This window comes from Fringilla coelebs (assembly GCF_963513975.1).
Source record: "Fringilla coelebs genome assembly, chromosome: 2".
Lineage (NCBI taxonomy): Eukaryota > Metazoa > Chordata > Aves > Passeriformes > Fringillidae > Fringilla > Fringilla coelebs.
In genome coordinates this window covers 65,874,285-65,886,722 of record NC_140029.1, presented here as the reverse complement: position 1 = coordinate 65,886,722, position 12,438 = coordinate 65,874,285, and the positions used below count along the sequence as shown (strand labels likewise).

General features: G+C 39.0%; 1 protein-coding gene across 1 annotated transcript in view; it reads right to left on the bottom strand.

The window, feature by feature from the left end:
• The window catches only part of TRPC4 (transient receptor potential cation channel subfamily C member 4), a gene marked incomplete at its 3' end in the record, with an annotated part of 126,363 nt that overhangs the window by 23,292 nt on the left and 90,633 nt on the right, over positions 1-12,438 (bottom strand). The window contains exon 4 of the mRNA XM_084227086.1: positions 11,711-12,047. Coding sequence (XP_084083212.1) covers positions 11,711-12,047 — 337 coding nt within the window. The remainder of the gene's footprint in view (positions 1-11,710; positions 12,048-12,438) is intronic.

Here is a 12,438-nt window from a genome sequence, read left to right as displayed (position 1 = left end):
GTGTGCAGAGCACACATTGTGCTAGACACAGTGAAACAGAAATATTCAATCCAAGTGGAAAATCTTGCAAGTTGTCTGACATGAACTTGGTTTAACAGCTTCAGAGACAACTGAAGTGCGCGTGGAGACTCTTTAATGCTATAAAAACTAAAACCACCCTGAAGAAGATACTTCACATTACTGTATAATATGTTAATAAGACAACACAGTACATTTAGGTGCATATTTCATGTTATTATCTACAGAGATTTTTGATAACAATACCATTACAAATTTTAATTTTTCACAGTTAATTATTTTCTTGTAGGAATTTCTTACTTTGGGCTCATTAGGGGGGGAGAAATAATGCCAATCTCTCACATATTCATGTTGAGTTAAAGTAAATTCAACATGTCTTTTTTTCACCTGTTCTTTTATAAAATGATAAACAGATTTCATGCAAGAGCCTATAGAGTTCTGCATTTCCTTACTATGAGCTTAATTCTCCTTACACCATAGCATTTTGTTGCAGTTGGTCTTCCGGCTGACTGGATGGAAAACTTGTGATTTTTCTCAAACATGATCTGTATGAAGTAATCTCTGGCCTACTCTTGTTAGTGCCAGGTAGGTTTCTGAGTTACTACAATTTAATTTTCTAGTGTATTAGTTTTTCTGTCTCCTGATTGCTTTCAAAAGGAAAAACATCTCCTTCCTCACTAACTTCCCCCCCAAACCCCAGACACACGGTCCCATCTTGTTTATATGTCATCACCAATAATCACAAGCCTCAGGATTATCTAAATCATCTGATTGATCCAGCAATTTTTATTTTCATAGGATTAATTTTCAGCCATGCCACCATCACCATTTCAGCATTCTGCAGAGCTGGGGCAACACATTCTGAGGAAGGACCTCGCTTGGAACAGGTAGACAGGAAAGCGGAATTGTCCCCTTTTACTGCCTGCAGCAGCCTAGCCAGGCTGACTGCGACACTATCTGTAGTGTACCAGAGAAAACCAACCCAGAAAATACAGCACTGTTACAAGGTGAACACCTATTTTAAAGATGCAATCAATTGCCCTGCATAACAGCGAGAGAACGGCTGAACACGATTGCAGGACCAGTGTCAGTATCCTCCAACAGCACACCCTGCTACAGCGCTGTTAGCTGCCCGGGTGCCATCGCAGAGCCAACACACCTCCACAAGGCTACCAGGGCAGGCTCCTACATGCCTGCCCATTTCAGCCAGTGAAATGATTGAATCACTCACTCTTCTAAGACCTCATCAATTGTGACACACAGTATGGACATGGTGACAGCAGATCTGCCTTCCCCTTCTCTCTACAGTCCTCTCCAACCTTCATCACACAGCCCGTGAACTTGCAAATTTCCCTGTGTGCTCTTCCACTGCCTTTTGGGCATAGCTTGTTAAGACCTAACCATCATCAGGTCATAAGAGCAGCTGCTTTGCATGCTGCTACGTCCCCTTCACATTTCAGACACTGCTCTGAATCACTGCTGCTGCACCTGCATTATAGCACATAAAAATCACCACAGCAGAAGACCTGGCTTCGGGCTCCAAGCTAAAGTCTGTGCAATACAGATACTGCCCCTAAGTCTCAGTGTCACAGAACAGTGCCTTGCTCTTTTCCATTTAAGAAATTTTCACTTAAAAGTCGCAGGATCTTGACATTGTCAAGACTGCCATGGCACAGGAAGCAAACAGCTGCATTGACAGAAGATCCCCAAATTAAAAGGCTTTGCAGAAATCAATACACACATTCACAGAACGAAATAAACTTTTTTGTGACTCATCAGAGTTAAGGATTGTCTTTAAAGTACGCTTTGAAAACACCGCAGAATTAGGTTGGGATGCAAAGTAAGATGAATGCTTTAACAAGAGGCTTTAGGTTAATTGAAGTCTTCTGCCAAGATATTCCATGGTTCACAAGCAGCCAAAGATGTGAACTGACACAGACTGCAGAAGGGCTGTTCTCTGTAGGACTGCTGCTCAGTATTGTATGCTTTGATGGCACTACCTAAAATATAATGGGATTATGTACAGATTGAAAAAGAAATGCTGACTAATGCTGCTGCACTTGATCTGCTTTGTGAGTGAAAAGCCAGACTGTTTTTCCAAGCACTTCCTGGGCTTCAGAAAATGAAATGTAATTTTAAAGTTGACATTAACAGAGAAATACTGACCTATTATAAAATAGTGAAGAGAGTATATGGCTGTTGTAAATTTGATCATTTTGGATTAGAAACACAATTAATACAAGCTACCAGTAATTTGGAAATCATTTGGCAGCTGTAAGTTCTGAGTGTACTTTGACATTGTAAAGGTGGTGGTTCTAATTATTTTTTGGTACAAGATAACTTTTATGTTCATCCTGATGCCTGTTCTTTTTAAGGAAATAGTAATGGAAAACTGTAAATCCCATATTTTTGCTGGCTGTAAGAGAGATGTGATAGTTTGCTCTTCTTGCCAGCCAAATCATCTAAGTACAAACTCAATATATAAATACAGTTACTGAGATCTTATGTGACTCCAGAGAACTTGAAGCTACGCCGATGGGCAGATGGATTCTATGTTTGTGAAAGACACACAACCCACATATGCACAGGAGAGCGGCCCACACATGCATTTTTGAAAGCAAATCTTGGTACCAAGTCCTAAGGTTGATTGCTCAAATTCACAATTCCAGGGCAACCTCACCATGACAGCTGTGACCAGAGTCTTTGCAGCTACCAGGTCTCCACAGCTAGGGATTCTTAGAAGGGCTCATCTGGAGCAATGAATGCTGGAAGAACTGGACTCTCTAGAGTTCTGTAAATGCTCCCAAGTGTGCCTCAAGGGCTATCCTAGAAAAGCGTACTCTGAAATCCCAGAGCATTTACGCAAGGCTGAAGATGTCTCTAAGGCCTGGTGAGCTTACATGATGAAAGTATTCTGAACAACAAACCTCAGGGATTCCCAGCTGTGCTGTTTAGGTTTAATTTACAGCAGCCAGAGGCCTTGAAATTTTTTGTAGATCTGAACTGTATCTTTTTACAAGAAGGAAGTGTCTGCATGGAAGAAGTCAGACCACCCTTACCTCCACAGGCTCTGACACAACATGCCAATTTCCTTCAGTCACATTCATTGGGAGAATGAGGAAAAACTTGGAAAATCTATATTTGGGGTTTTTTTTTGGTGGTTTTTGTGGTTTTTTTAAGAAAGATACATCCAGAGATCAGAGCAGAATTAGCTCTGTGACCTTGTACACTTTTCTACTTGGAAGATTAATGGATAGTTGGATAGTACCTGATTTTATTACGAAAGGAGGCTTTAGGGCATTTCCAAACACGACCTGACATGACAGAAGAGAAGATGTGCAGTGACAAGACTGCCTAATAGAGGTACTGCTACAGGTAGGAAAGAGATACAGAGTCCAGGAACTGCCTGATTATTAACGTGCCAAAGAAGCAACATTACTGCAAACTGACAGAGCTCATGTCAGAGCTACACTTTCAGCAGCAAGAAAGCTGACATCTCAACAAAACAGAGGGGACACTGCCAGCCTGCACACAGGTATTGGGGAAAAACTTCTAAGAGAAACCAGCCAAAGACAGGGAGCAGATCTAAAAGCAAGAGCCTTTTAGGCAGTCAGGCTGGGGACAAGTTGCTTGCCCAAAGCCCTCTTTTAGCTCCCTGGGAGGAAACAAGAATCTCCAAGGCAATAATCCTGTCACCTGCAGGTGGGTCACTCTTCCCACTGGCTGAAAAGGAAGCCATGGAGGATCAGGCTTAATTAAAACAGATGTCTAACTTCCAGATGCCTGCATTTAGCTGAAATAATTCCACTCAGAGCAAATTTCACTATTTTAGCTGGATATTCTTTGATGATTCTGTTTGTCTCTTTGCTCTGTGTCTTTCCCATCTCTTCACACCAGTCAGATTTGACACCTGCCTCTTAGATCCTCACCTATCCATTCCATGCTGTTATCACGTATTGCCACTTGCAAGGAAATTATAAACATTATGCATATTTTCCACCTCATTAATCAAGGATTTTAATTAAAAAGTTGAGGGTAAGACTTTCAAATACTTCCTGCATTGTTTATACCCACATATTGGAGCAGTAAAAGAGAAACAACAGCATGGATATTTTGAAACAGCCTGAGATGGCAGAGAAAAATTTTATAAATGCCTATAGTTTTAAAGGGATGAAATAGATAAATTCAGGGCAGGAATTCCACAGACCACATAGAGCCCTGGGAATGACAGACACCATGGAGAGGTTTTGTAAAGCATTGTGAATTATTACACATGCAAGCTGATCAATTGCAACCATTTGACTGAAGTCCAGTTTGCCTGAAGCAGGAAAGGAACTAAAATTTATAAAATTAATTTGGAGAAATGAATTTGTGAGCTAAACATTTTTTTTTGTAGCAAAATTTTCTGAACATTAATGAAAAAAGTTGTTTCTTCTGAAATAAACCCCACATATAATAAAATAAGTTTTATTCAAAGCAACAAAATTAAAATACGTCTTATAAAACAAAAAGCACTGAAATAAAAATGTTCAGAGAAAAAGAACATCTTCCATTGAAGTCCTCATAACACTTTTAAAAATCCATAAGAATTTAGTAATAGATATCACATACTGGATATGATTAATGTCTAGATGCATCAATAAATATACACTGATAAGATTAGCTTTTATTTTAGATATTTATCTATAGATTTTGATTTTGAAGCTGTATTTCCAGTCTTGAAATCATTGGATATTAGATTCTGAAATGTCTTTTCAAAAAAGTGGACTTGCTTTTCTTTTCATAAATTAAGACTTGCAACTTTGAGCAGAGCACCAGCTCAATACTGTTACTAAAAAATCTGTTCCTTTGGATGAAGCCTTGGGTTAAACAGAGTATGTTTTAGTGCTGGCAGACAACTTCTGGTTAGAAAACATTTTGCTTCTGTCCTGTTTGATCCTTTATAGCTACCTAGAGCTGTAATTTTACTCTTAAGGAAAGAAAGATCTCTTAGTCTCATGCAGAAGAAACAAACAACAAAGAAATAACTTCCCTCTGAAATCTATTCAGAGGTGTTTTAGGTTCTAAGAAAAAAACATAGACACAGCCTGTCTTAATTCCTATGTTGTACTGAAACTTGAGCAACTGAAAAAAAATTTTTCCAGCAACTGTGGAAATTCACTAAGATTTATGCCATCTCTACAACACTGCCTTTTGTGGTTTATAATTATAATTGTGGTTAAAGTCTCACTGTGAACAATAACATCAAAAATTGTCTCTATAGAGAGAGATATTAAAGGCAATATCCTGAACTTTGTTTGGGCTTTAAAAGTTTTGTGGATCCCTTACTAACTTTGGCCTTACCTTTCCCACAAAAGGTTGGTTGCTCTGTGCTATTTTTGTTTCTTACCATTAACTGATGAGAAGCAAGAGGTTCCTTGGGGTCAATCTTTGCATGCCAAGATCAACAACTGCCTTTTAGCATGTTTCTTGGAGAACATATTTTTGCTGGGCTGTGAAACCATTTAACTGACAAAATCAACCTTGCTCTGCTATGTGATGTAGAGTTTTTCACAGATACAAGAAGTGAGACAAGCTACTAATGATCTAAAGCTCAGTGAAGCAAAGGAAAGTCCTTCCAGGGAATTCAGTGAGTATTGGTGAGGAATGATAAACTCTTCTGTTTTACACCTGGGCTGATGAACTGATCTCTGCTGAAGGTATATGAACGTATGAAGGTAACAAGAGGCACCCTGGCATAATTCAGGGGCTTCCACTCTCTGGAGCATATTTTATTACCAGGGTACAACTATTTCAAGAGAACATGGGCAAATCAAACACACACCTCTGGCTTTCCTACGGGGAAATGCCTGTTTGTGAGGGGAACAGCTGTGCAGTGTCTGGGTCCTGTGTCAGGTCAGGTAAAAAAGTGGGAATGACACAGCCAGAGGCACCATTAAAGTACTTCCAGGGGAAAAGTCACCTAGGTTTTTTTTTTTTTTAATAATCGAAACATAACATTTTTCTTTGGCTTCCATTTTGGAAATAACAAGACCACTCTGGACTAAATCTTAAAGTACAAAGAGCCATGTATCAGCCAATATCACCAACAACCAAAGAATAAAATAAAATACTCTATATAGAAAATATTTACCTTAAATACTTTCAACTTGAGTTAAAGTAATCAAATAAAAGGTCATATTATGGCAAGATACAGGCAGTCTGGAGAAGAAGTGGCTCTCCTGACATTTAAATAAATAATTTAATTACTGTGGCTAGTTTTGGAATTCTTAGCAAAGAAGAGATATTAACTGGCTGAAGTGAACTTAATGGAAGAATACCAAGCTAAGTGGGATCTGGACCACCTCATGCATAAGAAGAGGCTGAGGGAGCTGATTTTGTTCAGGCTAAAGAAGAGAACACTAATGTGAGGTGAATAGACTCAAAGCTCAGCTGGTTAGAGCGTGGTTCTAATACTGCCAGGGTTGTAAGTTTGATCCCTGTATGGACCCTTCACTTAGGAGATGGTCCTTGTGGGTTCCTTCCAACTGAGAATGTTCTGATTCTGTCATGCTGTTGTCATCCACTACTGAAATTGCTGGTTCTGAAGAGCTGGAGCCAGACTTGTTCTAGAGGCGCACATTGGATGGATGAGTGATGGTTGCATGTTGTGGCATGGGATATTGCTAATAGTATCAGCAAAAAAGTTTACCAGTTGCTAGACGCAGGCACTGTGAGACAGAAACTATGAAATATTAATCCCTGGGGAAATTAAAGATCTGACTGTACAGGAACCTGAACAATGTGACCTGTCGTTGCAGTTAGCCTGTGTTTTGCAGTAGTTTGGATTTAATGGCTTTTTGTGGTCAATATGTGCACTATCCTTCCTTAAAAAGAAGTTGTGTTCCTGCTTTGTCTAGGGTTGTTTTTCTCCTCTGTGCTATATATGTCACCACTGGTTATGTACTGTTTCATCTTGCCAGCCATATTGCTCTCTATCTCTGCTCCCTGAAACATGTCAGTTCATACTAAATGTTTAATTTTTTACACCACACTTTCTTGACCTAATTTAGAAGATGATGCACACTGTACTTGCCCCCTCTATGATCAGTTATTCCAAAGTGTCTTGCTGTGCCATCAGTTTGGATGTACATTGCGCCAAGGACTGACAAGACCGTCCATTTCCATACATCCCACCAGCAGTTTGCTAACCACAAATGTTTGCAATTTTGCACAGTTCCCAAACATCCACATTCTCTATAGATTTATGCACTCCAATAGTATAAACCATTCTGACAGAAAGGATGGTGAATATGTTGTTCAAGAGATACAGTAAGGCTGTATTCCTGCTCCAGGCAGGCTTTTAAACAATGCAAATAAAATTAACATTTAAATATGACCAAAAAAGAGCAAAAAAGTCATCAAAAGAAATCCCCTAAAACATTTCCTTTGCTACAGTCACCCTGAAAAACTGGCAGGGAGCTTTTTAACCACAACTACTGAACTCTAAATTTTTCTGGCTGATGCCTTTCTCCTCTGAATTTCGCATCATTTGCTGGTGAAGCAAATGCCCACTGTGAGGACACTTAGTACAGGCACTGCTAGGTTTGAGGCCTTGGTTTAGGGCAGAAAAACAGCTGTGACACACATACAGAGATCAGCATCACCCTTACATGAGCTGCAGTTGAGGCACACAGAGGGTTAAGTACTGGCTTGTTGGATTTCCCCTCTGCATCACTGCTACCATGCTCAGAGGACACAGGAACTGGATAGGGAATATGATGACTGAAAAATCTGTTCCTCCTTGTTTTTTTCCCAAGATGATATTCTTGATTTTCCTGTTCATTTTTCAATGGTGATGAATTCTCAAGTATAGTAAATAGGCCTATGTTCCTGTAGTGTGAACCAACAGCCAGTAATAAGATGACAATTAAATTTCCTTATGAGCCAAATCTTGTTTCTTATTTTTTTAAGTGCAAGAACAGGAGATTCTGACTCTTCTTACGGAGAAATTTTTCCCCAACTACTTCTTAAGGTTATGACAGCCTTGTAACACTGACTTACTGTTCCATAGATAATCACCACATACTGGAGCACCACTTGTGTAATCATCTCATCATGTAAAAGACAAAATTAATGCAGAAGTTTCCTCAAGAGACTTTTAAAATGTGAAGTCGATAGTCTCCATGGAAATGTAGCCCAATACAAGTTTTCCCTCTGAGCTTCCTACTGTAGTGACACTTTTAATTATGTGCTAATTATTCACATTCAGCCTTCTATTACATAGTAGTTGGCAAATGCTAATTACTATTTGCTCACTGGAGAGCTTAGGTTATTACGGACACTCTTGAAACTTCTAAAGTTGCATGAAATATTTGTGTCCTGAAGTTCACGTCGACGAGAAACCTGCAACAGTGAGTTCTTCTTCCTCTCTGAATATTAAGAGACATTGAATTGAAATGCAAACCACAACCAGAGCTATTTGAACTAAGAAAAACAAAAAAAAAATCTATTGCTTGAAATATTAATAGTTTTGACATGTAGTTTCTGCTCCAGGATATCCTTTCCCAAGGAAGTACTTACTTGGTTGTGTTGCAGGTTTCAGAGAAGAACTATAACCCTAGAGCCACACTAGTTTTTACTTATATAATAAATTTTGTTTAGTTTGCATCCAGAAAATGCAGAAGTATCTCTATGTACCTCAGATATAGTCTCCCTTGAAGAGTGCTTCATTTACTCTTTTTGAGGTTACTGCATAATTTTTTGGTTTGAAGAGATTAGACAACAAACTAAATTGCAGCCTGGAAACAAACCTTAGCTTATTGATTAGAACTTAAGAAAAATTTTAAGTTTATTAAAAGATTACTAGACTACAGTTTAATGTATGTGAATAGGAAAAGGGCAGGGTTTGGCTGAGATTCATTCCTTTAGAAAAACAACCACTGCCACTGAAAAAAACCAACCAAGCAAAATCCATCAAAACAAAATGAACAAAAACAACCCCCTCAACAAAAAGCAACCAAACAGAAAAACATGACATGAAAAAGCAAAATATACAAACAAAAAAACTGAAATAGACTTGTTCATCACATGTTGTGAACTGGAATGTCCTGTGGAGATGTGTGTCTCTTTCAGTGGAACAGGGAAACCAGGTACTAAATGAATTGCCTTAAATTATGATGGGTGAATCTGAGGCCTCATTATTGGGCTAGGCTAAGGCACTACAGCAACCAAAACCTGAAAGCTGAACACAGAAAATGTGAAAATGGAACAGGAAACTGCTAGTTAGGAAACACTAGAGATCAGTGTGCAAAATGAATCATTTCGGATGCAGGAGATTTTGGAAGGCGTGGCTTTTCTGAACAGCACAGTCTAGACTGACTACAAGCTATTTAACCAATGGTGTCAAAATATTGATCTTCATCCATGCTCATGAACTTTTGTTTATGGAAGTGCCTCCCTTGACTTGATCTGTACTGCTTGCAGATGAAGGGTTTGCTCAGCACAGGCAAAATCCAGCCATATGAGTTTATGCTGAAAATATTAATGTTGCTTTTAGAAGTGATAGTTATCTTAAACACCGTAATTCTCAGAGTTAATGGCTTCTTCAAACAAGTGCTTTGGGATGCTGAGTTACTTAAACATCTTCCTAAGTAAACAACTATGTCAGAGGTTGAGGGCATTAGAGGTTCTTCCTCTTCCCACTGAGTGTTTTCTGGAGAGGAGCTAGTCACTAAAATTTTTGGATTGCCTTTACTACAAAAACTAGCTCTTGCCCTTCTCAAATTGTGCCTCTTTCTTTCAGCTCTATTAAAAGACAGGTTAATGACAAAATCCACTTTGGCATGTCAAGATCTATGTGTCAGCTGTGCATTTGTTCTTATTACCCCTTAGCCTCAGGATACTGTGAAAGCTGAGTAGATACTGACCACCTGCTACTTTGGAAGGCCAGAGAGAAAAGGTACTAATATCTCCTCTGGGCATGGCACAGCACAGAAGAATCTCCTGCTCCTCCTCAGCATTGTAGCATTTATTTCTAAAGAGGTAATGTATAAAGATACTAGGTTTTATATTAGTTTCTCATTTATTGATGGTGCTAAAGTGGGAAAATTAACTGGAGGAAAATTTTCTTTTAATATTTAAATGTGAATCTTGCTTATGGAAATTAGCCTGACTTGTCTGTAAGAAGTACCAGTCTAGACAACCTCCCAGATGGAATAATTTCTTTGCAATAATCTTAGGTTTTGGCTTTTTTTAATGTATTAAAAACATTTACCCAGCCAAGGAAAACACACTTTACAGTGAAGACTGGTGGTGAGCACTGCTGTGCCTCCATGGGGGAAATCCCAAAAAGCAGTTCACCTGTGGAAGGCAGGTCCTTCTGACAGGTGCCTGACAAGTAAGTGTAGACAGGTTTTTCAGTCATGCACACTTGTTTTTCTAAGTGTCCATGTCTGCTTACTGCTACCCACAGTGCTCTACCAAGGTACATACAGAGGAAAAGCCACTGAATTATTGTTCTCCAGAATAACAGGCACAACCAAATAGTGCATTAAAAATTCAACACTGTGTAGTAAATTATATAGGATCAATGGGGTCAAAAGCCTTGACAGTTACATTGCTCTAAAGAAACCCAAATGTTTGAGAAAAATGGAAGGTACACAGTGTATCTTAATGAGAAGCTCTGGGAGAAGTAATGATATCAAATCCCACCAAAGTGTCATGAATTTTTGTGCAGGTACTTGTCTATGTGATGACAATTTTAATGAATATACCAAACCTAAATTCTTGCAGTCAAGACAATAGAGTCCCTCCTTCTGCCCTGACCTGGTCCAACTTGTGGTGATTCTAAAAGTAAGAAAAAGGGGAGAGACCACAGCGCACTGAGAGAAATTACTATCTAGCAGGATAGACAAGCAAAGTTAGGGAGCATCTAGGATTATACTAGGATCGCAGGAAGGATCATGTTTAAGGATGACATGGCCCACACAAAGTAGGCTTTTAATAATCCCAGCCCAAAATTTTTATTTTAAACTATGAGGATAGACAGACAAGTTTTTTTTTCTATTTTAAAAATGCTACAGAATTTTCCTATTCTTTCTGATACAGGATATTTGGTTTGAAATGAGTGACAAATTCTTGCACCAAAAAAATACTCTGTCTGCATATTTTAATGAAAATACTCACTTGAAAATGCTGATCAACACTATTTGCAATGGGTGCATCTGTCATTTAGAAAGCATACTTTAGGTAACTAAGTTTAGTAATAACACTACAGAAATTATATTATGCCTCATTTCCCAACACGAAAAATAGTTCTTCTAGCAAAGGGATCCTTTTCTAAAGTAGATTAGCAAATTAAAAAAAAAAACAAAAGAACCAAGACAATTTCTGGTCAGGAGGAATTAGATATTAAAAAGAAAAACAATGTATATGATTCAGGGCACTGCATAGCCATAGGAAGAAATCCTTCATATCTTTTGTTTTTCCTCACTGTAATCTATCAGATGGTGACACTCTGGATTTTCAAACTCTACTGTTTGTTTACATTGTCAACTACTCTTGCTAAGCACTGGAGGAGCTGGACCATCCTCCTGCTCTGGTAAGTGAATAATTCATGAGAGAACTCTGCTGTATCCCGCCTCAGGAATGCCTGGCAAAACCACAGTGCTCAAAACACTTTTCACTGTATTTTCTTTAGTAATACATTTACCCAGGACCCACGGTAAAATCATCCACTCGACGATGGTTGGAGGGGGTCCCTGCATGCTGAGGTCTGACCTGTCGATGTGCTGAGAGGCAAGCAACAGCAGGAACAGAAAAGTCAAGTACGATGCAGTATGGCAGATAAATTTGATAAATGGCTTTCTGATGAACAGCCCCAGTGGGCTCTTGGGAGCTATCAGGTAGCACACAGAGAAGACTGGGAAAAGGAGTCCTATCACAACACATGTCAACATCTTCACTGCCCAGTGTCGCCTCCGCCATCCAGGGAACTCGTCGTACCAGCGGGATGCGAGCAGCTGCTGGCAGTTGGGCTGAGCAACAAACTACAGAGAGAAGAAAGGAAGAGAGTTAGTTTCTTGCTGCCTCTGTGAAGTTTTTTCCTTCTATGTATCTTTAGTAGATAGAGATTTTAAAAATTAAAATAAATCCACAGCCTGTGCAAGCTCACTCCATACTGATTGTATCAGTAAGACAGGGCTGGGTCAGCCTGCCTTTCCTTCAATGCCTAAAGTATAGTTAGGGCACAGAAACAAACATTTACTTTTCACAATAAAGCTTCACTTCTACATTGGCTGAGTACACAAGGAGACAACAGACAGCTAAATACGCGGACTTCAAAACCTGACTTGAAACTGAAAAGCAAGTTCACAGATACTTCTTATTTAATCAGCAACATTTGGGGAGAATTCACAGAACATGAGGTAGAAACCAAGG